The 27,016-nt window shown below is 43.0% G+C and overlaps 1 protein-coding gene and 1 long non-coding RNA gene across 6 annotated transcripts in view; one reads left to right on the forward strand and one right to left on the reverse strand.

Moving 5' to 3' along the window:
• PLEKHA6 (pleckstrin homology domain containing A6) overlaps positions 1–25,752 on the reverse strand; it is a 527,946-nt gene extending 502,194 nt beyond the window's left edge. For all 5 annotated transcript variants that reach the window (XM_069238499.1, XM_069238501.1, XM_069238498.1 and 2 more), the window contains exon 1: positions 25,358–25,752. In XM_069238499.1, coding sequence (XP_069094600.1) covers positions 25,358–25,440 — 83 coding nt within the window. In that variant the 5' untranslated portion in view covers positions 25,441–25,752. The remainder of the gene's footprint in view (positions 1–25,357) is intronic.
• Positions 25,753–26,041: 289 nt separating this feature from the next.
• Positions 26,042–27,016, forward strand: part of LOC138299856 (uncharacterized) — a 42,481-nt gene continuing 41,506 nt past the window's right edge. Inside the window, exon 1 of the long non-coding RNA XR_011204841.1 lies at positions 26,042–26,515. This is a non-coding gene — a long non-coding RNA (uncharacterized lncRNA). The remainder of the gene's footprint in view (positions 26,516–27,016) is intronic.

A 27,016-nucleotide genomic window follows, 5' to 3' on the forward strand; every position in this document is an offset into this window, starting at 1 on the left:
GAAACATATTGCAATGAGGCTCTTCATGACTCCTAGGCACGGAAATAAACAAGAAAGAGTACAAACTGGCTCATTAACATTCAGGACTTAGTACCTCAACTTTCACTGAATGCCTAGCCATTGGATTCACCTGGGACACCAACCTGACTCAAGGTTTCCATTGCCAAAAAACAAAGATGGCCTGGTACCAGCTGTGTCTTAAACAGTTTTCCAAGGAAGCTACTTCAGAACTCATGTTCAAGCCCTCCAACTCTAACATCTGGATGCCAATAATGTCCTTCTCCATGGCACCCCAGACTTCACACTTGCACCACATCAGGGCATCCTAAACAATGTAGCACATTTCATCCAGGGCCTGAAGAGATATGATCACATCAACCCTATCCTGATGGAACTCCATTGGCTCCCCTTGCTGGCCTGCACCAACTTCAAAACCAGCTGCATCATTTACAAAGCCATCACCACCAACTCCCCCACTTATCTTGTGGGCAATCCCACCATCTCTGGTTTTCAAGTTACACAACAAGATCTGGAACAACATCCCTATATCAACTCAGGACCGCCCCAATACTGCCCCAGCCTGGGAAAGAGTTGAAGATGCACCATTTTAAAGGACACTACTTCACAATGCATTAACAGTGCACAAATCAGTTACTGCTCCCATCACTCGAAATTATATATATATATATATATATATATATATATATATATATATATATATATATATATATATTATATAAAACACATGATATTTCTATTGCATAACCCTTGCCGAAATGCAGTGGCGCACTGTACAGGGTAAAGACGCTGACAAAGTCAAAGCGAAGATATATATATATATATATATATATATATATATATATATATATAAAAAACCTACTGGTGGTCTCCAGTAGGCGGTTATAGTTAGTTGAAAAAGCGTTATTTGACTTGCCTCTATCTTTGCCATCGTTTGACGAATCTTCACAAAATTTTCCAAAAAAGTGTTCCAGAGAATCTTGTTGTACATGGGAAGTTTCAGGGTGATTTGTCAAACAGGGACTGAGAAAAAAAAGGGGGTGGGGTCAAAAACCATGCATTTCCCATTATATTTCTCATAGGAATTTTAGACATGACTGCAGCTTGAAATGCTGGACAGAATTACACCAAATCTGGCAGAAAGGTAGGCCTTGGTCCAGAAAGAGAGCTTTTTGTTATCTGGTGTAAATCCGTTCAGTACTTTTTGAAATCTTAAAAGTAAACTAGAGATATCTAGAGGCGCAAAGGGTTTCCAAATAATAACAAGCTCGTGCAGGGAAATGCAGAGCTCCAATTGGCTGGCAACACTTCCACAAGGAAGTGTTGGCAGCCATCTTAGGACTCTGCTTCAGCAGAGTCCCACGAAAAGACAAAGAGAAAAAAAAAAGGGGAGGGGAGGGCCACCCCCCCTACACAGGGCAAGAAAGCATTTAAACTTTTTTTTATTTTATTTTTTAATTGCCACACACTTATCACAAAAAAAAAAAAAAGGAGCTCAGGCTCTTGCACTTTTTTTTTTTAAGAAGCCGCCACGTGGGGCAGGTCTCAGGGGCTTTTTGAAATAAAGGATAGGGGCGCAGAGGTCACCTCTCCTAGGGCAGTTTGATGCCCTGGGGACCGCCACCTACTGGGGCAATATAATGCGGGGGGGCTTCTGCCCTCCCCACATCCCCCAGACCAGGGGACCATGACATACTGAACAAACAAGACTCATATCATTATCAATATAATTGAAGCCAATCAGCAACTGTGGCACCATAACAGTTACAAGAAACTAGACATCAATAAAAATCAATGACATGATCTGGACATCAGATAGTAAACTCAAAACTTGTCTGGACAAATCTTTACTCAGCGATGAGGAGTGTCAAATTCTATACAATGGTAATCAGATTATTCACACAATTTGCTTTCTACCCTAGATACACAAGACATTGTTCAACTTACCAGCAAGACCAATTTTCTTCAGGTGTGGGTCTATCTATGAAAAGGTGACACAATATGTTGACCATTAACTTGCTCCATAGTCACCACCCTCAGCTCCTACATCAAAGGTACAGGGGACTTTCTGAGAACAATTGCTGACATTGACTGGCATGAGAACTAGCTCCTAGTCACCATCGATGTAGTTTCCCTGTACACATCTAATGAACATGAGATAGGATTGAAAGTGGTGGAATACTTTCTCAGGCAAAGTAGCATAAGAGAAACCGAACACTCCAAGATGTTAAGAGAGATGATTGAAATGTGCTTGAAAAACTGCATTTTTTTTTTTTTAAGGACCAGCTGTACCAACAAGTTTGTGGGAAGGCAATGGTAGTTTTTCTCTCCTAATTATGCCACTCTCACTATGGGTTGGTAGGAGAGGGCGAGAGATTATATGGCAGGAACAGTATGAGCCACATACAATGAAAATTATCATCTGGCTCAGGTATACAGATGATTTGTTCTTTATCTGGAATGGTACTAAGGAACAATTTTTATGAGTATTTCGATCTACTTAATAATAATAATAATAATAATGATTATGGGCTAAAATTTACATATCATATTGACTCCATTCAGATTGACTACACTGATGTATGGGTATATGTATCAAACAATCTGGAAACCAACATCTATTGGAAACTAACAGCCACCAATAGTGTGTTACATGGCACGAGTTTCCATCCCAAAGCCCATATCAAGAGCATCACATACAACCAGCGCCTCATATCAAGACGTAATGGCTCGAATGACAAAAGATATGAAAAACCAACTTGAGATTGTTAAAAAAAAAAAAACATTTTACAAACAAGGTTACCCTGGAGCATACATTGAGAGCGGTGCCATGAGAGCCAAATCCAAGATGTGCACAATCTAGGAATGACAACAAAGTGATTAGCACTACTGAGAAACAGAACAATAAAACAATAAAAAACAGGAAAGAAAGAAAAGACATCATGAGGGTTTTCAATAAACATTGGAATCTTCTCAGTAGTGACAATGAAATCTCTGAACTAACTGGTGCACAACCACAAGTAACTTGTATGAAAGCATGCTCATTGAAGGAAAGACTTGTCAGAAGCCGCTTCACAGACACCAAATTAGAGCCTTGGTTAGAACTTGGCAACAAGGTTTTTACCAGGAGCAACAACTGTACAGCTTGCAGGACCAACAAGAATATGAAGTCAATTTGTGATTACAAAGGGAAGACTATCAACATCAATCAAAGAATCACATGTAATACACAGTTTGTACATTAGAATGCGAGTGTGGCTTGAAATATGTGGGGAGTACAACTTGCACCCTAAAGAAGCAGGAAGCAGGTACTGGAACATTTCAGGGCATTTTATCACCAAGATACCAGTTATGCAATTGCCAAACACTATATTGTAGCTCACATCAATCATTGGAGAACAATGACATCCTAAGGAATTGCACATGTTCTCAAAGATGAGAGCATCGGACACTAAAACTACATCGATTGGAATCAAAGTACATACTGAGACCGCACCAATGCTCCTTATGGACTCAATGCTGACGAAGAGTTACTTGTACATCTGTAAATAATTTTGTGTGGCTTAAAAATGTGGAGGACACTAATGGTGTCAATGGGTTTAGGTGACAATGTCATTTGTCTTTTATTTTTCCCCTCCAAGTAGGGTGTTTGACTTGCTAGTCCATGCCAGTAATAACTATGTAGACACGCTGTTTCAGGGCCTGTTTATACTTAGAAACATGATCAATCTCTTTTCACCTAAACACCCTTGTTTGACACTGGTAACTTATCCTGCTACTGCTATTCATTATGTATACATGCCAAATATTGGCTTAGGTCTACACTGGTTCTCGAGATACACACCTTTACATGGAAATAATCCCATAATATGGAAACATAGTTATAGCAGTGTGATAATAACCCCTATTTTGATTTGGGCACTCAGCCACGTTTGCATTGCTTACTTGAGACTGCAGCCACAATAATTGACAACTTGCAATAAGTAGGATTATCTAACATTTATAAACCATTATCAATTCTGGTTGGTTACATGGACTTCAGTACCCACAATGCCTGTGTCGCATTGAACTGAAATTAAGAAAGGACTCACTGAGAATGATCAAGATTCAGCAGGAGTCAAGAAAGTTGGTGTTTGCAGCCCAATTTTCAGTTGAATAAACATGCTGATATTCTGAGATCCTGGAGTGTGATGGTTCCTTCCTTGGATTCAATGTATAGTTCTGGGGGTCTGGACTCCCCCAGCCACCAACAACCCGAGTGTGCAGCTCACCGTAGACAGCATTGGTCAACAATATATATTTATATATATTAGAGACCAATCAAAGCTCTACTGCCCCAAACAGGCAAAGTGTCAACACGCACACTGAATACACCACAGACAGTGAATAGTTGTCTTTTGGATGGTTCAAAATTACGAATGACAATGGCAACCAAACTACTGGCTCAGGGGGGCTGACCTAAAGCCACTTTCTAGGCATTACAGACAGCTACACCTTTTATGCCCAAACTAAAAAGAACAAAAACAAATTGTCATAGTGGTACCTGGGCCTTGGGTGGGACAGAGTGCTCCTCTGGATGGTCCTGACCCACCTGGCCTATGCAATGGTGCCCAGCCTCATGTGCATCTTTTTACAACTTTTGACAATTTCTTGAATATTTTGCACCCATCTTCTGGGTAGATCCTCCACCCTCTTAGGACAATGCCATGCACTGTATCCTCATCACAGAAAATAAGTCATTCTGGAGACATAAATTGTACTGCAACTGGTAGGTTTTCTTACAGTAAATCGTCTCGTTATAAATAAATAGTGGGATCTTTAGGTGTGTTTTTAATTTTTTTAAGATGGGATTTAATGGGTAAAATTAAGAGTAGAAGTCCAATAACTGGATCCAGTTCGACCTACATTTGTGGTTTTCCTACTTCACAGTGATTGTGGTATGCACTGTGTGGTAAAACCTTGTGTATGTATGTGTAGTCTGATGTTGTTTGCGCTATAAGTGCATTAACCTCATTTGAGTTAGAGCATAGTCACCTCACCGTGATTCAGCTGCCACAGCAACATTTGTAGCGGTCCAGCAAAAGGCAGGAATTTGGGACTTATGGCTCTGTGTGTCGCCTGTATTATGACGTGATATGCATCATCAGGACAATGAAAACTGTGAGTTGAGCATCTGCAATGTCTAAAAATAGCTTGCAAGCTGGGAGCACACTCGCACTGCTCTGGACTTAGATCCAATCTCCACTGAGGTCATGGTTAGCACACGGACTCCTGCACAGTCCGTGCTCTTTAGAAATCAGGCACTGGTGGCACCCAGGGATTGCGACGGTAAGATACAGAAAATGATATTGGTACGCTCAATTATCTAATTCTTATGGCTATCAAATCATTTTAAACCAAAAACAAAATTTCAAATGCACACTTGCTGCAAATATAATAACTATGATTGTTTGCTTCTGTGGAAGAACAGAAGTGAGGAAGGTAGACATAATATATGCACATTGATGGGACGTGGGAGGGGTGTGCATACACCATCGGCCTCCCGGCACTGTCTGATGTTGTACACAAGGTCTCCCTATTGTCTCATGGGAGGAATGAAGGAAGGCATTAATTGTCAATATTATCCTATTGAATGACCACCAGCAATGCAAACGGCCAGAGTTTGACCACGAGTGGTCTGCTCAGCAGAGTCCTGAAATATCAGGGCCATATGTAGCACCTAAACTTGGGTGAGAGATTTGAATTCTAACACATAGAGGCCTCTCACTATTTTCAAATGAAACAACTTACACCCATTATAATTTGTGTCAGCCTTTACCTGCGTTGTCTTTTGTACTCGATGACTTTTAGATTTTGAAACGGTTGTGCCCAGAAAGTCATACCTCACACAAAACCTCACTCTGGACTTGAAATGAAGGGCGCGTCACAAATTAACATTAAATATGAATATCATTAAGAAAAACCTGTTTAGCTGCCTAAGACATCAAACAGTAAGACTTCCAGTTTACATGGGAAGCAGGCACTTCACCAGGCAATCTCCGCCATGAACAAACCAGTAATTACAGTACCAATAGCAGGACTGTCAGCCATTAACGCCGTATTTGGAGGAGTCCTGCTCATTTGGAAAAATAACCAGCAGTAACATTGTTGCCACCCCTTATTTCCACATATATATATTTCAGGAGATTTTAGCTACTGGAAACATTTGCAGCCATTATCACTCAATGTGCAGCGTTACAATCACATCGCCTCTTAAATTCTGTAATTGATGGAAAAAGGTATCTGGCAACCCTTTAGTGGATACCTTAGCACCCAGCTACATTTGTTGCAATATCTAAATGACCCCTTATGTTGTTGCATATAATGTTAAGGTGGTACAAGGTAGGGTGTAAGAAGATAACTGAGGTTACTTGATATTGCTTTGTGATTGGTCTTGGGACAACTACAACAAAGAAAACAGAACTGCCGGAGTTTAGAGTTGTGTTTTAATCTGACAAACTCACTGGTTTTCAGATCAAGTGGGGAAAAATATTTTATTGATATTTTTTAGGAAGGCAACTTGGCCACCGTGGAAAAAACAGAGGTGTTAGAAAGTCTAAGCTTTGCTGAAATAATACTGTGGTTGTTTGTCGACAACATATCTGTAAGATGCAAGTACCAGAGTGCTCACAAACAGGGTTGAGGGAGATAGTGAAATGTTTAATGGAGCCAGGACCTCCTGAGCATATCCTAGAGAAGATCCATGTGTATGTATCTTCTCTAGAATACATACACATGGATCCTAGAGAAGATACATCCTTCTCTAAAGGATGCTGTGAAAGCTGCAGTGCCAGCTTTCACAGCATAATTTAGAAGCATACCACGCGGTGGAACAAAGGATGCCTTTACTACAGCATCATCGAATGGGAATGCTGGTGCAATTACTTGGAGCAGGACCAAATGTACTAGTGCCAGTGAGGAAGTCTACTGAGGACATGACAAGTACTGCCTAATTTGACCCAGTGGTTGCAGGTGTGGCCACTATCACAAATTTTTCAGGACCGGCACTTATTTTGTCTCATCAGATTTTGACCCGGAGCTAAAGCGTGAAGAACACACCAAGGGGGAAGAAGGAGGAAAATAAAGACGGAAAAACATGAAGAAGGGAGAAAACAGGCACATGCAAGAGTAAGATAAAGAGGCAGGGAGAGTTGTGCAGTCTCTTGTATCCGCATCACAGAACAAACAATGCCAGTCAGATGCATGCCCGAAAGGCAAGTACCTGTATCAAAAAATGCTTCTGTGCTGGGCCAGATGGCCTTGTAATGTTTCCCTCTACCCATAGCTTTCTGGACAGCTGAATGAACATTTCCTCTCTGCTGCATTTTTATTATTTTTGCGGGTGTGACTAATGCGAGCCTGCTTCTAAAATAATAACACTATTAGCTATTATCACCCTCTAAACTATTAGATTCCTAGGCCCTAAGCCTTGCACATACACACTCGAATGAGTTAATACATTCATGTTTGCCATACAAAGATGCCTGATTTGTTTGTAACATGTGGCTCAAGAACCCAAAAATTAAATTAATACAAATTAAAGGGAAACGCATTAGGAAAGTAAGTAATTTTTCGTATTTGGGAGTAACTTTCAATTCCCTTAGCTCTTGGTCCTCTTGCCTCTCCCTTAGGCAACAGAGATTCCAAGAGTTAGTGGGCATTTTGTTTGAGTTTGCTGCAAATATAGAGGATTAGCCAACCCATGTTTCATTGGAAATATACAGAAGAAGATACCTGCCCATCTTGTCCTAGAGGCCTGGCACCTGTGGCCAATGCCATGTGAATAATCTAGGAGCCAAAGAAAAATACTAATGTAGGCACCTTCTAGGTTTACCACTAAACAGCCCCCACTAGATTGTCCATGAGAAAGTGAGACTCGGTTAAGTCGAGGACTGTATCATACTAGCCCCTGTGCTTCTACGGATGCCAGTTTGGTCCAACAAACTACCTCACTGAACAGACAAATCATTTAATGTGCGACCACGGTCATTTAATCCCATGGATTCAATATATTAAATCAGTAGCCGATGTCTTTGACAAACCTTATTCAGTTACTAAAATGGGTAGATCTTGGGAAAAATAGCGTTTTGGATGCAGTGGTGGATGCTTCTTGTTCGAAGTAGTGGAGCGATCAGGAATGCCCTTAGGCCCAACCCCAAAACTCTCAAACGTGGTCCGTTATAAACAGTGTTCATAATGGGTTACGATTAAGAGCTCTGGAGTGAAGGCTGAAGGCAGTGCGAATTACTCACACTGCCTGGCACAGTAAATTAAAAAAGAAAAATTACCCACTCTGGTTCTCTCCGTCCTGCAGTCTGGCAGCAAGGGGGCCCCCTCAGGCAGCATGAGAGAAGCACCAGGATTGGCTGGAGTGCCCTGAGGTGCTGCTCCTTCAGGCCCTGGGGGCCTGTGCCTGCTCTCCAACCAGTTGTCTAAGACAGCTCGGGTGGAGAGGTTTTAAGTGTGCATGTCAGGCTTGCCGTTGCAAGACTTCCGGCCAAAGTGATATGCATACTTTAAAATTGAGTGCCCAGCACTCCTACTCCCCTGCTGCCAGTCAGCAGTGATGTCCCTGCCCCAAAAATTGGCTCGGCTGGCTGCACTGAAAAATAAAACGGTAATAAAATAGTTTTATTACCGTTTTATTTTCATTTTTGCTGTACTGGCAAAAGGGGGGCAATGCTCCTCTGCCCTTAAGGAGACATCGCTGCTGTTTGGATGCCTTATACGAGAAGAAGAGGAGCTGAAAAGATCTGCTATGAGGCACTATGAAATTCGGCAAACTATGGGAGTTTTGGACCCATGTCTGGTTGTTCAGCCCTGGGAAAGGTCTCTTTTTAGACACATTCAGACTGGTCACCATATATAGCTACCTTTTTTTCCACTTTAGGACAGGGTGCCTTTGTAATCTTCTGCAATATACCAAAAGTAGCACCAGGACCCATTAAGTTACATGTTTACCAGCCCAAAAATCGTCAAGTATCGTCTTCAAAGTCTGACTATTCGAACACGGATAAAAAAATCTCTGTCACATGGCTATTCTGTCTTATCAAAGCATATCCCCACACTCTCACTCAGATTGCTTTGAAGATGACTCTCATCACACAATTTTAAAGGAGTCATCCAGAGAAAAAAGCATTTTCAGTAAGCCAGTCCTGCATCACTAACAGTCAACAACAATGACCACTCCAGAATGTTGCTTTGTTGGATGAAGTGTGCTTAAACTTTGAGATGAATTGTGACATCACTCACTGAATGGCTCTTTTAAAGTACTTCAAGATTAGCAAATTCTATTCGAACTCAGGGTTGTACACAACAGGATACATTAGGAGATGAAATGTTAAATCATAGTATGCAAAGTGGAAAAGATGTTACAGTCTATATAAAAATATTAACATACTATACATGGTAGTTTTAGATCACAAAAGCTGCTATGAGCATAACCAAATCCGTAAGTCCCAGAATGCCACCCAGGAAATATCAGGAGAATCCATATGGGCACTTCTTCTATGGCATGTTTACACACTGTTCTAAGCCTCTTGCGATCATTTAATTTTTTTTTTTTTTTAACAACAGTTACAATTGTAAGCAGCAGCATCAAAATGAGAACCAATGGTTCTGTTGTAAAACCTCCACCTCCCAAGAATCAGTGCTTTCCATTGATAATCCCTAATTCCCATCTGAGACTTGATGGTATATGATCCTCTATGATGTTATGCTCTATGATAACGTAGGGTTCATATGGTAGGGCACTGATTTAGCCCAGTGTTTTGTAGAGCAGTGAAATGTTACCTTACAGGAACTTCAGGTCGCTAGTCTTCTACAATGAATGGAGGAAATGGGGGAGGGGGAGGGAGACTTCTTTTCATCTTGGAGATATTAGTGGGCATGGATAGAATCTTCTATGATGGTCCATTATGTTACAGGATGGTAATGGTGGTGTCAGATCCCTTTCAGGGGCCACCAGGCATACCGGGCGACGGGGCCCAACAGCGATGATTGAGGTAATTTGCAACTTGTGTCATGGGGGTCCTCCCTACAATGCTCTGCAAACTAGCCCAAGAACACCAGTTCCATACTCGACTTTCAGAGTATGAGGAAAAGTAGTCAAAGGGTTATAAGTAGGGTAGCGTGTGAAGGGGAGGGAGAGGTAAGTGCTCAGAAAGCAGCATTTAATCAACAGACACCATAAAGTATTGTTTAGCTAAGTGTTTATCTTTTGGGTTAAAATAAAGTACTTTGATCACAAAGCATGCCAGAATATCAGACAGCACAATTAGGGAAACTAGCCACAAGGATGTAATCCTTTTTGAGGCAATACACCCTTTGAGTACACATCCCACCCCTAAAAATTGAAACGTTTACAACCCTTGGTGGTGAACACTGGACATGGCACAGATTAGGATCAGGTGCAGTTCACTAAGATTATCTAAAGCACAGGTGTGCACAACAGTTCAACTCACTATCAACACTTCAAGTTCATCCAGGAAAAGTCTTATGTTTGTATAAGAAAACAGGTTAGGCCCCACAGTTAACTGTAGGTCTGGCATTTCATGCTATTAGGATTGATGTGCTTTAGAGTATAAGGGTTGCTTTCCCAAATGTTCATTGCTACTTAGTTGAGTGCCACAGGGCCCTCTCGGGTCGCCACGTCTGTAATCAACATATTTGCTGTAATGGGTGCAGCAGGTACAGTGTAGTTCGCCTGAAAGCCTCTTTTATAGCAAATTATCAGTTAGGCTTGGAAGAACCTTCCTGTCCTCCCTTTCCTTGTATTACTCTCTTGGAACCCAATTTTCTTTCTGCCTGTGTCCTCACTTGTGCTCTTGGGAATTGGCCCACGCTTACCCTCCAGTTTAGAACAGGCTGTGGAGCGCTTCTTACTCTCTTAGAGCAATGATGATCCAGTCCTTTGGTAACCCTTATACTCTAAAGCACATCAATCCTAATGGCATGAAATGCCAGACCTACAGTTAACTGTGGGGCCTAACCTGTTTTCTTATACAAACATAAGACTTTTCAGCCAATACTGTAAGTTTTCTCTTTCTATGTGAAGTCTGACAGGTGTTGCCCAAGTGGGACAGTGTGTTTGTCCTGGAGTTGCCCGGTCACCTTTAAACTTAGACTTTTAGAATGCTACTGCAAATTCAGGGTCTCACTTAACATACTCAAGGGAACGATGACTCCTGGAGTCAGTGTCAGTGTTTCCTTTGAAATCAGGGCAAGAGAAATGAAAAGCAAATGTAGAGACACTCTCAGGTTGTGCCCCTGGGCTAAGAGATCCTGACACTGCAGCACTCCATCCATGGGTTCCTATCATGGAACCATCTCCAGAGTCTAGCATACTATCTTCCCTATCACAGATATAATAACTGGCCTCTAACACAATCTACTAGGATCTCCCTACGCTGGTTTCTGGGAGCCGTCCACCCTCTCTCCAAACACAGATATCTCAACTGATCTTAGGACACGGTGTCAATATCTACTCTCACAAATGTATCTGCCATTGTATTGTGCATGTAACACCTGTTTTAAGCTGTACGCATTGTTCTGTTAAATACAGCTTCAACTGGAACTTGCAGATCATACACCAGTTGCTGCCAATTAGGTGGGGTTCACAGGGAGAACTGGGGCTAATAAGCCATCCGTGATGGTTGAGGTAATTTGTCACTGGTATCATGGGTTCCATCCCATTATGGCTCTGGAAACTGGGACAAGTGCATCCCTTTCTGTATTTGATCGGGAGGGTAATAAGGATGAGGAGTCAAAGCTGTCTCAAGGAGCATGTGTGTGTGTGTGGAGGGGGGGTGGGGGGTGGAAGGGCATAGAACTCAGCAAAACACCAACAATAGCATATTATCCGACCAAGTGCTCTATTGAGTTATTATACACCCAAATTGGATCCCTCTTGGGTACACATTTTCCAGACAGAGGATGTTTATCCACTAAGATTTCAAAACCAGTTTGGGTTGGATCACTCTCAAATGTCATTTTCTTGCTGTTCCTCAAACACAGCCTTTATGTAGGGTGAGGACATCTACAGTAAGTAGCAATGGTGCTGGCTCCAAACAAGAGTATGCAAACGAAGGGTACAATGCAGTGCGAGAACTCTGCACATGGCTGTCTTCAGCCTTGCCGAATCAGCAATCAGAGACAAGCAAAAGGGCAGGCCCTACCTAGAAACTTTGATGACTAGAACAACAGAAACTGCAGTCTCGCCCCTCAACCCTACCTTCCACCAAATATCAGATCTCAGGAGGAAATGCCCTTAATTGTGGACAGCACAGACAATTCTAATGAGGTCATCATTTATTTGCACTTGAATCAATATATTTAATCTTCATCCCGCCACAATAGGTCATTCCCAAAAATGTGCAGAAAAAAATAAATACCCATTACCACTGTGAGTAGATGTCTGAAAGGTAACTAACAGGGTCGATTCAATCACATCCAACTATAAAAGCTATTTCAATTAAAATCAACAAAAGCCTGGCATTTCAAAATGATACTTTTACAGTGATGTCCTTTGTTTCAATCAACTAGTCACAATCAATTGTCACAAACAAATAATAAATGGTGTCCCACTGAGGGTCATGGGGCTGGACTTCCTAGTTGAAATGCACTAACAATGTAAAATCTTCTAATGCAGTCTTATAAACTATAAAAAGGCCAATTATTCAAATGAATTCCTCAGCCATGAGCTGACTTAATAGCAGGGATTATTGTGTGGAATGAGCTCATCCTAAGGGCAAACAACGCATAATTCAAGGACCAGTCAACAGGTCCATTCTTCCTATGAATCTTCAGAATAACAAAATGGGCTTAGAGTACAGCAATAAATTTTCTTCAATTTGAGGACCTATAATGGTCATCTTGATTTTCAGATTGTTCTGTGGTTTCCAGCTCTCAGGGCATTGAAACTGCCAAAGAGGCTCTTATAACCAGCACGTTTACAAATGTTGAAAGTGTTCAGATGCCTAGGACTTCAGCAGGTGTGTCAGCATCTACAAATGCTCTGATATGCGTCTTCCAGATGCAAACTACAGCTGTGACAGTACTTGCCTGGGAAAAAATAAATAGTTAGTCAAGTAAGCATTTACTCACTGAGCATCAAGAATGGTTTAGATTCTTGTTTCTATGCAAGTAAATGATTACCAGAGCAAGTAAAATTGTTCCTAAGCTGTGCACCCAGATGCAATGTACCAGAGCCAGTTCCTAAAGTTACATTGTACAGGATCACTCCTGTTCATTAGGTTCTCCCAAAAGCCACAGACAGGTACCTCTTCACAGCTCACAGACTGCTGAAATGGTCATATGTAGACACCATGGTAAGAGGCTCTGTGAGTCCTATTATTGTGAGGCAGTTGTGAGCAGCAAAAGGCAAGACATTTGGTGTCTCACACAAGCTGTGTGCTGGCGAACACTCCAACAGGATGGTTAGCCACCCTACCTTCTTCTGCTGGCTCTCTTCTGCTTGACGCCTCAGCCTGCTCCTCTGTCCAACTGCACTTCCGGATCGGACGTTCTCAGAGAAAGGTGTCCTCCTTTTAAACTGCGGTCCCTCAAATGCCAGTCAGCCAGGGCAGTGGAAAGAGGAGTGTATGAAATGACCATCTTTTTTGTGATATTCCACCCTCTCTCCCTCCGAGATCTTTCCCTGTTTTGCTGACTTTAGACCACTGTGCACTTTACCTCTGATGACCAGTCTTAAAGTGACTGTGCTCCACCTTTAAACATGGTCGAATCGGCATACTCCTAATTGGTATATTTAACTTGCCCCCAAGTATATGGTACAAAATGTACCTAAAGCCTGACAGTTAAATGGTACTAGTAGACTGCAGCACTTCTTGTGCTATCTACTATAGTGCCAGTGCAAACATGGCTTCAGGCCTGCCAGTGTAGCCTGAATGTAGTAAAAACTGCAACTGAATCTCTCAAACGAAACCCTTTTGACTTTGATAAGTCAAAACCTCCCTTTTAAATATTAATAGGTCACCACTATGTACCGACATGGCAGGGCATATGATATTTAAAATTGGGAAATATAGAAATTTAAAGTTAACATGTCTTAACAGTGACTAGCATCCAAAAGCTTTTTTCACTGTAGGAAAGCCAGCTGGGCCTTAGAGAAACATTGGGAACCACTATTAAATATTAATTTTACTATTTCAGGAAAGAGGAAAGCTAGGGAGATGATTCAACTACCAATTTGAATATTTATTTACAGCCCGGCCTAACGAAGAAGCCTGATTTTTCATACACATGTAGGAAAAATAACTTTGGGAAAATTACTTTTTTCCTGTTTAACACTTCTGGAGGTTCACTTACATGAACCTTCCAACTGTCAAACAGCTGGTGAATGGACCTGAGGTTTGTAAACTGTTCACAGACCAGAGTCAAAGGCCTGGGTGTGGGGAGATGTTTTTGATTCTCTTGCAGGATGACAAGTTGGGGGGTGCCCAGGAATGTCCTTTTGTTCAAAGGGTCCTCCCTCGTAACAAGCAGAGGTCAGATGACTCCTTGACTGGTCTTTTCTTTTGTCCTCTCAATAAGGTAGGCATCAAACCGGAGTAAGGTAGCTCCACTTGAACTGGTCTAGTTACCAAAGAAGAGGGGCTGCTCATTACCTTGGCCACACCTCTGTGTGGGTGCACAGGCTCTGCCCGCACAAAGGGGGAATGGTTTCACCATTTAGGATTTTATGAGAAAGGGGCACCATGGGATTTTTTGCTTTAGGGTGGCCATGACCTGCTGCAAAAGTGGATAGTTTTACCCCTGGGAGCTTTTACCCCTTTGGTCAGGAAGGTGACAGGAGTCACTCTCAGCCACAACCTAATGCCATGAATACATGTGGCATACCTGGGCACCATCTTCAGAACACTACTGGATTTGAGGAAGAAAAAAGTACTAGACCTGCTGTCTGTGACCTGAGAGAGGCCCTGAAGGACTGAAATTACTCCTTCTTGTATCCATAAAAAAAAAATAGAAGTGGACTCAAAGGGTCAGTTAGCTGGCCTTCTGTTTGACCACAAGGCTACTTAAAAAAAAGAAAAGCTACAAGAGACCTTTTCCTGCAACTTCCAGTTGACTAGTACCAACTGGACTAGACCTGGACACTGCGGGTGGCCTCGACTGGAGCGGGGGTGCTGACCCCAAAGTGCTGTTCTTGAGGTTCTGGAATCATCGTCTGTGTCTGGCTGGACTTCTCCTTCCATCCCTGAAAACCTGGGACTTGAAACATTTTGGCCTTGAAGACCTCTGGAGTACCAGGACTAACCTGTCAAGCCAATCCGCCAGGGGTGCATTGCCACATAGACCAAGAAACAGGTTTAGCCCACTCTGAGCTTCTCCGCAGCAGCAAATCCAAATCAGAAGGACCTCAGTGATAAAGTGTCTGGCCCTCAGGCTTGCCCTACTGGAGGATTCCAAACTCTGAAAAAGAAACTAAGGGCTTGATTTAGAACTTGGCAGATGGGTTGCTCCGTCACAACGATGACGGATATCCCATCTGCCGAAATCTAAATCTGATTACATTCTATGGGATTTGGGTTTTGCCGGTTGGGATATCCGTCACCATTCTGAGGGAGTAACCCGTCCGCAGAGTTCTAAATCAGGCCCTAAATCTGAGTGTAGTAATCTTAACCGGGCGAAGCACTAAAAGTGTTCAACTGGTGAGAACTGCCCTGGCCGCAAAATTACATTATCCCCACTTCAAGCTTCTGCTTCCTAAACCAACGCCTTCACCAAGGCCTCATCCAAAGCCTACCTGAAGTCATGGTACCCTCTTTAAACACAGCCTGCTGCCTTGCCCTATTTTTTAGGCTAAGTCGCGAGATAAAACGTCGGACCCGGTCAAACGTGGTTTGTTTATGCGACCTGCGCTCCTCTATGTTCAGCCTGAAACCGTGCCTAGATTCCAGTCTAAACACTCAAATGACCCGCTTTGGCGCTTAGCACTATTTGGTGCTATTTTTACTTTAAACTTTATTTTTTGCCATTTTGGTGTCAATTTAGTTATCAATATTTATTACATTTTTCTAATTTGACTTCCTCACTGTTTTGTTACTGCATAAAAACTTAAGACATTGCCCTGAGTTAAGCCTGTATGGTACCAAGGGGTGGAGCTCAGGTTCATACAGTGACTTTAAGGGTTCACCCTAACCAGGTCTGGGATTATTCCTTGATATAGATAGTCACCCAGCACCCAAATAGTAATCCAATGTCTTTCACTGGGGAATAGGACTTCCTGTCTGTGCACCCGATTGGTTTACCCAGAGGGTGTATGAACCCCAGGTCCTGTTGTCCTCAACAACAAGGGCCAGACCAAATACCAGTCTGTTGAGAACTGGTTGGGCACCCCACAACAGTTATATTTTATGTTATGTAATTTATTTAGCTAAAGTCCCCTTGGATGTTCATTATGTAAGCTACACTAATGAAATATTTGACTGCACAAACCATTCACTTTTTGAGAAACTTTTGAACTGAAAAAAAAATTAAAAGGCACTCTGCTATCGAAATGGCTTCCTGGTGCTATGCTGAGAAAGGAACCCTGGGAGTTTGAGTTAAAGGCATGAATAAAGCTTAGAGCAATTAAAAGAAGAGGTGAGTCTTTAGTTTCTTCCTGAAGGTTCTGTGATTTTTCAATCAGTTTTATGCCAGGGGTAAGTATTTCTAAAAGGTGTGCAAAGTGTTGTTATGTGCACCACTGAAGGTATCCTAGCGCTAAGAAGTTGTGTGTCTAGCACAGTCTATGCTAGGTTAGTTAATTGAAAAGCCAGGTCTTGAGCTCCTTGTAGAATTTAAGAGAAGAAGGGGCTCTAGTGTGGAGTGGGAGGTTAGTTACACACTTTTGGAGCAATGCAAGGGAAAGCCCGTCCTCCTGATCTGGTTCTGTGTATGTGTGGGATGTGTGCATGTAGGAGTCCTGTGGAGCGAAGGTGTCTGGGTTGTTGGTGGAAGGACATGAGACTGTTCAAGTAGGCAACGCCCGAGGTGTGCATTTCCTTGAATGCGTGTGCAAGGAGTATGACTTGATCGCATTTGTGTATCAGGAGCCAACATAGTTCCCTGTAACGGGAATTCTGTGTGGGTAGTTTGGGAGGAGTCTGACTGCTGAGGTCTGGATGGTTTTTAGTATTCTACTGAGCTGCTTGGTGATCCTAGAGTAGAGGCTGTTGCCATAGTTCAACTTGATTGCAACAAGGGTGTGAGTAACAGTTTATCTAGTGTTGCTTGGGAGTCATTGGAAGAGCTTTCTTAGAATGGTCAGGGTGTGGAAGCAGGATGCAGGGACAGCGTTGTCTTGTGCTTTCATGTTCAATTTGCAGTTGATGATTATTCAGAGGTTCCTGGCGTGGGTTCTAGGTGAAAGTCCAAGTCCAGCGGGCCACTAGCTGGAGTCATATGAGGAGGTGGGAAAATCACTACTTCTGCCTTGTCATTGTTGAGACAGTTGGTTTTCATTTGAGTTAGCTACTTCAATGATGCGGGTGGTGAAATTGTTTTAGTGGTGTGGATCTTGACCGATAGAGGAGACATCACACTCATACTCTCTCTGTCAAGGATAATGCAGGTGCCATTTATGGCAATGAATTGTTTCTGTAATGTGACTAAGCCTGAATCTGGACTATGTGGCATTAAGGAACTGGAGGGAGCTGATGTGGTCGATAAGGCATCAGTTGATTATTTGCTCTAAGACCTTTGAGGGGTATGGTAAGAGAGAGATGGGTCTGCAGTTGGAAAGCATGTCTGGGTCAGAGGATGGTTTATTGAATTGTGGTATGATGGTGGGATCTTTCGAGGAGTCCGAAGGTAAGGTTGCCAGCCCAAGGACAAAGTTGCATCGCACTGCTTCGGTTCAGATGAGGCTGCTGATCAGGTGCTGTGATGAGAGGTTGTGTATCGGGCTGCATCAGTTCTGATGAAGCAGCCAATCAGGACTTGTGAGGGGCTGAGTTTCAGGGCCCTGCATCAAGCTGCATCATGCTGCATCGGATTTGATGGAGCCCAAAGTTAGGCAGGGAGGAATCCACTCCGGAAACAGCCAAGGGTCCAGGGCCTGGGAAGCACCGCCAGGGGATCGGGGACTCATTCCAGCAGATGCCAGCAACAGAGCTCAGACAGGTCCAGTTTCAGGACCACTGCAGAAGACCTCTGAGGCTTGTTGTGTCCCTATAGCTCTCACAGAAGGTCAAGCCAACTGACACTTTAGTCACTCTAGTTAACCTAGGATGAAAGCAAATTGGTCCAGCCTTTTTTCTCACACACCAAAGCAGTCCTCCAAGCAGCAGAGCAGTCTTCTGGCAGCAGGGCAGTCCTTCTTCCGCAACTTGCACAGGTCTACATGTTTTGGTCCAGTATTTATATCTGGTGCCAGCCTTTGTGTGTGTGTGGGAGGGGTGGTGGGGGTGATGACTTCTTCTCATACCCCCACTTCAGGTTCTGGAAAGCTCTTTCCCTCCCCTGTCAAGGCTCCAAACGGTCTAGGGTGACATAAGACTGGTCTCAAGTTCCTTTGTGTGTGTTGGAGACAAGCTCTTTGAAGTGTAAGTGGGGCAGAGCGCAGTTAGTCATCCTGGCAGGATGACCCATCCATCCCACACACTAGTCCCCTTTGTGTGGAGTGTCTCAGAGGACTAGATAAACTGCAACACCAGAGCTATTCACAAGAATGTGACCTGGGGAGTGGCAGGAGGCACAAATGCCTGGGGTAAAAAAAATGCCAATTTTCTAAAAGTGACATTTCCAGAATTGTGACTTTATTTATGTAGAGGATTTGAAATTACAAATCAATCAAGTCTAAACAGCATAGCTCTATCTGCTCCCAATCCAAAGTAAGCACTTAATAAATGGAATAAGGGAGCCCAGTGTTAGCCAAAGGGAGATATAGGCCTTACAGTAGTGAAAAACTAAGTCAGGAGTCTTTCACCACAAGGACATGTTAATTTTAAACCCACATGTTCTATATTTTAAATACCATGCTCCCTGCCCTATGAGCCTTTAGATCCTACATTAGTGTTGACCTTCAAGTACTAAAATGAAGTTTTATGCCTGGAAAATGTTTATTTCACCGGGTCAAAAGGACAGTTTACAACTGAACTACATGCTGCAATGGCAGGCCTGAGACATGTTAAAAGGCTACTTTAGTGAGTGGCAGAATGAGTGATGTGGTCCCACTAGTAGCACTTCATTTATAGGCCATGGGTACATGCAGTACCACACACAAGGGTTTTATAAGTAAATTGCATGTGTGGGCTACTATTACCATGATTTATGCAGAGAGCACAAGCATGTTAGCAGTGGTAAAGTGCACAGAGTAATTAAGCCAACAATAACAAATTCAGCAAAGAAAGAGGGGTAAAGGCAAAAATCTAGGAGAGACTCTGCAAAAAGGGCTAAGTTCAACAAAGTTCCTTTCTTGGACAGTTTGATTATTGCAGTGGAACTAGTATCAGTGCAAGTTTGTTGGTTATGCCAATGAGCTGAGCTGGATATTGTATTTGGATGAGGTAATCCCTGGTAATTTGTTCTCGGTGTATCAAGAAGGATCAGGGCTATCTGTGCTGTTTGAAGTCATGCATGACGACATGACATGGCATGACATTTAAGTCTACAAGTTTAGTTAAGTCCTTTGTTGTCTTTAAAGTGCCCTGTAAATCAAAAACTAGGTTGGCATTTGTACCATGCAGAATGTATAATTACCCCATGTTTTGAGGTGGTAGAAGAAACAGATTTGGTTGAAAGCTTACTGGGATCAACTCAGTGGAGTAATTATGGAGTGTGTATCTTTATAACTGATCTGACTTTGGGTTTGTGGCTTTTATATCTCTTTTTTTAACAGATCCTCATCAGATGTGTACACTCCTTTATTGAAGGGTTAAGTGTGCACATACATTTTTCTGGGTGTTTGTGTATTAGACAGAGCTTGAAGCAGTTTTTGAACTTAACATATAATTATTTCATAAGATGTAATAATTTACAATCTATGATACAGTGTTTGATACAATGGTTTTAATATGCTGTACAGAAAATAAGTACTGAACTACTGAACCCTGCAGAGGTTAAAGCAACTCAAGTGAATATTGGAGCTGAAGAAGGTTGATGAATGGAAATAGTGACCACTAAAACATGCATTGATAATTTGTTTTAGATTCACCAGACTAGGACCAGAAGTGTAGAAAGACATTCAAGATGCTGTACGCTCTTTTTTGAGTTCTGTTGTTGCTGTCCAGAGAATAGTATTTTGTAGAAGTATGAAAGAGATACGAGTGTGTGAATGCCCACAGGCAGGGGCTGGGTGATTTTAGTAATAAATTAATAGTTTTAGAAAACAATCTTGATAAAGATTTAATGAGCATATTTTGCTAATTCATTGAGGTAAGGAGGAAAATATGTACTCATACAAGTGATATTAATAAAATGTGATTAAGTATTCAGTTTAATCTAAGAAAACAATACAGAAATTATATAAAATAATGTGCCGTAGATCATAATGATGGAAAGTGAAAACAGACAAAATAGAGGTTGTGCTGGAAATATTGGTTTTGTGATACTTCATTTACTCTTCGCCCTGAATGTGAAAGTAAACATTTTATTAGGATTCCCTTCTTAATGTATGTAGGAGGGCAAGTAAAATCTGTGACAAAGAAAGCTTAGATTCAGAGTAATAAACATCACCAGTAATTTATGAAGTCATTACGACTGTGTTTGTCTTCCTTGTCACCGCCCTATCTCTATTGAGAGGGTGAACCTGGAGACAGGAATGAAGATCACTACTAATGAATCTGGTCACATAATGTCGTCCATATTCCTCATTATAGTACTTCAGGATAGTGTTGAGGCAAACTTGACCCTGAATAATGAAGATAACCAGTAAGTAACTAGGCCTTTTCATAAACCTATCAATTGTGTAATCCATCAAAAAGTCACATGGATGACCTGGACTTCACACTTAATCATGTTAATGGTCATAGTGTTATGATTCAATAGGTCTAATAAGTTTAAATATGTGGACAGCATGCTATCATGCTCACCCTCAGCGACACTGCTGATGTACTGAGCAAACCCTAATAAAAGAACATTAGCATCTTTGCAGGGGTGTGGTTGTACTGGGTCCTATGAGGGCATGCATTTGTAGTCGAGGACATGCACCTTAAAATTATAATGGGAAACAATATTTAGGTCACACAATATGTCACAGAGATAAGTCAGACATATAGCAGTGTTTGAGCCTTCTGAAAAAAAAAGGCAAGAAGACTTTGTAAGGATCTTAGCATAAAACTGGAATTCAGGAAGTCGAATTGGTGTGGGGAACCTAAAGAAGAATTACTCATGGGAGACGTTTCTGATAATCACATACAAGGTATGGATAACCGGAGGTGAAATTTATCTGAGGAGCATTTAATAGAAGCTCCCAAAACATTATTTTTCTCATCTTTGGTACTGAAGTTTAAACGTAAGGATTAGATTCATCTGAACCAAAGTGGCACAACGCAAGGCATTCCTTAGATGGGACAGTAGTTTGAATCAAAGATTGGGATTCAATTTCTGGGGAAGGAGGATGGAATAAAACGCTGAGTAGGGCACTTCTGGGTCCAATGAAAATAAACTGAGTTGGATAGAACTAACCAGAGACCATTCTAGTTTACGTTGGGTTCAACCAAGCACCAGTTCCTCATATTGGTCTTACAGTAGAAGAAACAAAAACATCAGGTGCCGTGCTATCATTGTAGAATTGGAGGTTGATGCAGTATAAATAAAACTGTTGATATAAAATTCAAAGAGATGTTGAAAAGGAGAGGGTACAAAGGGAACCCCTGCAGAAGAGAGCAGTTGAAGTAAGAGAGGTGGCAAAGCCTAATATGGTGGATTCTTCGAGAAAGAGAGATCTTGAACCACAACAGTGGAATGTCCAACACTGTGTTTTCCATGCAATATGGTGGTCCACAGCTTCAATGTTCTGGAGAGAGAAAAGAAACTGAATGTGATGCTTCCCCGCATCAGTATCCTAGACACGTCAACACAAGCACTGAGGCCATCCATCTTTACACCTAAAAGGGAGACACTTAGGCAGAAGTTACCAGTGGTCTCTGTACGAGATGCAATATTTACCTCATTCAATAGAAGCAGATACCCCAGGGTATACATATTACAACTGAACCCTTTTAAAATGCTACTTCTGTAGCAAAATGTGCAAATCTCTGGATTTTCCACACAGTGTCGTCCTGTAAATATGGGTAGATTTAACCTGCCAATTCTACCTGGGTTAAAAATCGCAGAAGTCGGACCTTGTTCAACGTGGTACTAGCAGGTTCAGTAAACTCCCTGCAACTCACACCTGCATAAACTGAGGTTCGCTCGGGGTACGAATTTTCTTGCTCAGTTTTAATCATGGTCTGCGAGACTTAGTGGAAGATGTGATGTCACGTTTACTCGAGGATTAAGTTCAAGGCCCTTTGCCATGTTCATTAAACTCTGTATGGACCTTCTCCAAAATGCTTCAAGGAAAGTCTTGTCTGGTATATTCCCAGTAGAGCGTTAAGATCCTCTAGTGCCAGATTGGTCAGCCTTTGTAAATTCAGAAAATGTAGCTGGGGAGGCAGAAGATTCAAGTTACTGTCAGCCCAACTGTGGAATAGCCTGCCCGGACAACTGAGAGGCCATCCAAATCTCATGGGTTCTAGAAAGCTGCTTAAAATCTGGGTTTTTTTTTCCAGATCAGCCAAAGGGCGTTAGGACCTTGTTGGTTCTGGTTATGCTCCTTCAGCTTTACGGGTCGGTGGTAGGGCTCCTTTTAGTGCCAAGACACCTTTGGGTATTCGTGCACTCTGCAAACAACTATCAATACTTATATATGATGTTAACTCCAATAAATATATATAAAAATCTATAAATGTACAGTAGAACCGAGGAATGACAGATGACATGGTTGAACGCCACCTCGTCAGTGGACTCATACAGATTTATGAAAAACAAATTAGTGATTTTCACACATCAGTTGGTTTTATTATACAAACACAAATGGCCGCATTACAAGTGCGCAGGTGACACCTGTTACAAAGTTATTTTTTCCATTCAACTGGAAATAATATGCCTTGTTTGATGCTTACCACACAAAAATCCACACACCCCGGTAATTACAGGAAGATTTTCCCCATAACATTTTGGCAAGCTGGACCCGGCAAAATATACCAGGTGGCGCATGCTGTATCATACTGGGCAGCTAAAGTCCGCACAACTCAGATCGGCTTTTGCGCAGGAGTCTCAATTCTCAGTCTGTTATAATTGTCATTAAAGGACATGATTACAGGTGGCCCCGATTGGATGGCTCTCGATAAAATCCGCCACCAAGAAATCTGGTATTTATTGAGCGTGCTAAATAGCACCTTTTCATATTTTTTCGTGTGTGTGGGGGAGGGGGGGGTCACAGATTTTATTTCCTATACCCCTGCAAATACTGAGCTTAATTCCAAAAAGGTTTGCTCTGCCGAAATTTAAGGGTACGAACTTTATCGCACTAAGGGCCAGATGTAGCTAAAAAAAATGTTGCGACTTGCAAATTGCAACTCGCAAAATAATATGCAGAAAGGTGTCTCAGACACCTTCTGCGACTCGCTATGGGGTCGCAAAGACCCACCTCATGAATATTAATGAGGTGGGTCGCAAATTGTGACCCCATAGCGAGTCCCTACACTCACTGGTATGGTGGCCTGCTGGAGACAGCAGACCTCCATGTCTGTGACTGCTTTTTTTTTTTTATAAAGCAGTTTTTTGTTTTTTTTTAAATTGCAGCCCGTTTTCCTTAAAGGAAAACGAGTTGCAATTCAAAAAAATAATGAAACCATTTGGTTTCATTTTTTCAGAGTAGGCAGTGGTCCATTGGACCACTGGCTGCTCTGAAAAATTATTTTCAGCGACATTCACAAAGGGGAAGGGGTCCCATAGGGACCCCTTCCCGTTTGCGAATGCGTTACCACCCACTTCAAGTGGGTGGTAACTGCAAGTTGGTTTGCGACCGCTTTCGCGCTCACAAAACAACTCAGCATGGCGATGCAGTCGCAAATAGGAAGGGAACACCCCTTCCTATTTGCGAGTCGGACTCACATTTTGCGAGTCAGTACCGACTCACAAAATGTGAATCTGCATCGCGATGGCCGTTTTGCATGTCGCAAACTGCGTTTTTCGCAGTTTGCGACATGCAAACCGGTTGCTACATCTGGCCCTAAGTAATTACCACCAACAGGTGTTTGTTTGCGCAAGTATCGCAATTTAAATGACCACGTGTAATCAGGCCCCAAATTTGTGACCAGTTTATACAGAAGCCTCAAGTCATTGAAAATGATATTCAATGAAGCTGCAGAGACTGTGCAAATCACTTGCGTGTTTCCAAAGTCCAGCTGCACCTTCTAAGAGAGTGCAGGACTAAATCAACAAAACATTTTGATGTCAGAGTTATATAAACAGAGCACTGTGACATAATCCTCAAATCCGTGAACCCTGTGGGATTAGGTTATTCTGCCCACATTTTTAAATTTTATTCTGGTACATTTAGTCCTAGTTTTGTACTATAAAAAACGGGACTACAAGTACCATAATGCAAAGAAACGCTAAAACTGGATGAGCCACTCAGGCACGGACATAGGAAATTTACGATCTCTGCTCCGGTTTTATAGTAACAGCATTCCTCTAAACTGAAGCCGGAACCGTGATGACATCAACAATTGGGTAGAAATTGTTCCTAAAATCCACTACTCTAGCATAACATGCCAGTAATGTGATACTATATGATAAATTACCATAACTGGCAATTGGTCTGATGCGTGTCACAACTTCAGCCAGCCAAAGTCTTGGCTTTTAGCCGACAGCACTGTTAAAAGCAAAACAACATGTCCCAGAGTACAACGCGCATTTGATGAAAAAGCCAGGACTGGTTTGGGGTATCATATGTTATGGGGCTAATGGCAGATAAACCACGTTTTGTGTTGGATAACGTTGTATGATTGTATACAATGGGATTTCTGGTTGGCCTATACATAGGACGTCACGTTAAACGTGTCATCCCCTCGGGCATATCAGAGCCAGAATTAAGAAGTTATTCAGGTAAATGTGAAAGGGGCAGACAAACTGCAATAAAAAAAAAAGACACAGGCCACGCTCCCCAAACAGTAAAATAAAGAAACAGCAATTATAACATCAAAGCGAATAAAAACATATGAAAGGAATGGGCAACTTTTAAATACGATATTCGGTTTGACTACATTTTTAATGGACATAGGAATTGTAAAAGAACGGGACTTACTTGATGAAGAACACTCTCCCATCAGGCATGACCCCGTAGGTCCACTTGTCGGGCAGGTCCAACCAGGGTACATCGTCGGCCATCGGCAGGCTAGAGGTAGATGCGGGGATTTGGGTAGAATACGGAAACCCGGAGGTGCCACCCTCGCTCTTGGAGCCACTCAGCTCTCTGCCGCCTGCTCCGAGGAACACACGGTGTCATTCCTTGTTTGTGTGTTAATGAGCCAGTGACTCAAGGTAAGCAGGCCACGATGGGACAGAATTCAGCATATCCTCCTGCGCCAGAGGGCAGGCTCCCTGCTCACGGGGCTCACCTAGGCCTGCTGCCTGTGCTGGAAGCAGAAGCGCCCAGTGCAGCGTGCGCGCGTGTCAGCGCTATGGTGGCTCCTCGCTCAGGCAGCTCACCTGGGACTTCTTGTGCTGAGGTAGGAGGAGAAGCGCCCGAGTCTGGGTGTAGGGTGGGACCCTGGGAAGGCTCCCACCTCATGAAGCTCACCTGCTGCCTGTGCTCAAAGAAGCGGGGCAGGCAGACGCCTCAGCTGCAGTGTGCATGTGTGTGTCAGGTCTAGCCTGGCCTCAAGGCAGCCTCCTTGCTCAGAAAGCTCACCTGGCCCTGCTACCTGCGCTGCAGGGAGGCAGCCGGATCCCACTGCCGTGTGGATGTGTGTTTTAAGTCTAGTTTAGGCCTCAAGGCAGACAGGCGCCTTGCTTAGACAGCTCACTTGGCCCTGCTACCTGCGCTGTGAGCAGCGGCACCGCAGCACTGTTCGTGTCTTGTGAGGGCCTCCAGGCAGGCGCTTTGCTCCGCGAGCTCGCCTGGTCCTTCTCCCTGCACGAGAAGCGGCGCAGGTGGCTCCGAATCCCACAGCGGTGCGTCACCGCTGGCCTGGGCTGCCCTGACATGAAGAGCAGCAGTGGAATGAACTGGTCTGGGGAGAGAGACCAGACCTGCCGCATGCTTCCCGAGCAGGGCCTCGCCCAGGGCTGCTCCACACCTGCTCCAGGGCTGCAGCACCTCGCTCTAGGTGAATAAGCAGAGGGCTGGGACGACATTCCCCTTGCATCACCAGTCACCTGCAGGTCGTCCTCCTGGAATCTTCCATTTACGACATGTGGCAGAGCAGGTCGATGCAGCTGTGATCTCGCGTGCACTCGTCAGGTGAGTATCTCGCCACTCTGTGTGCTTAGGTCGAGCCTACCAGACTGGCCACGAATAGCATATTGTAGAATTACCAAGCACATGCAGGGGCTAGGTCCCTGGCCATTGCTTTCCTGCTACACTCACTTGTCAGCTTCGTATTCGTTCCTCAGCTTGCAATTTTGTGTTTTTCCATCTCATGGAGCATAGCCTCTTTCCCGTTTCGTTTGATTGGTTTGCCGTATCTTTTGATTTGGTGAATTTTGTGCTTAAACTGCTTGCTTTTCAAGTATTACTTTGCAGTACTTTTTGGTAAAGCACCCCACAAGAGCGCATGTGTTTTCTAGCTATCTCCCATGTGTACTTCTCTCCCCTTGCACCCCTGTTGTTTTCTGTCACCCACGTGCTTCTCGCTCCCTCTCCATCTGTCCCAGGGCTGCAGCACCTCCTGTAGGCGAATAAGCAGAGGGCTGGGGCGACATTCCCCTTCATCACCAGTGACCTGTAGGTCGTCCTCCTGGA

The sequence above is a fragment of the Pleurodeles waltl genome, chromosome 6, assembly GCF_031143425.1.
Source record: "Pleurodeles waltl isolate 20211129_DDA chromosome 6, aPleWal1.hap1.20221129, whole genome shotgun sequence".
In the NCBI taxonomy this organism is placed as follows: Eukaryota; Metazoa; Chordata; class Amphibia; order Caudata; family Salamandridae; genus Pleurodeles; species Pleurodeles waltl.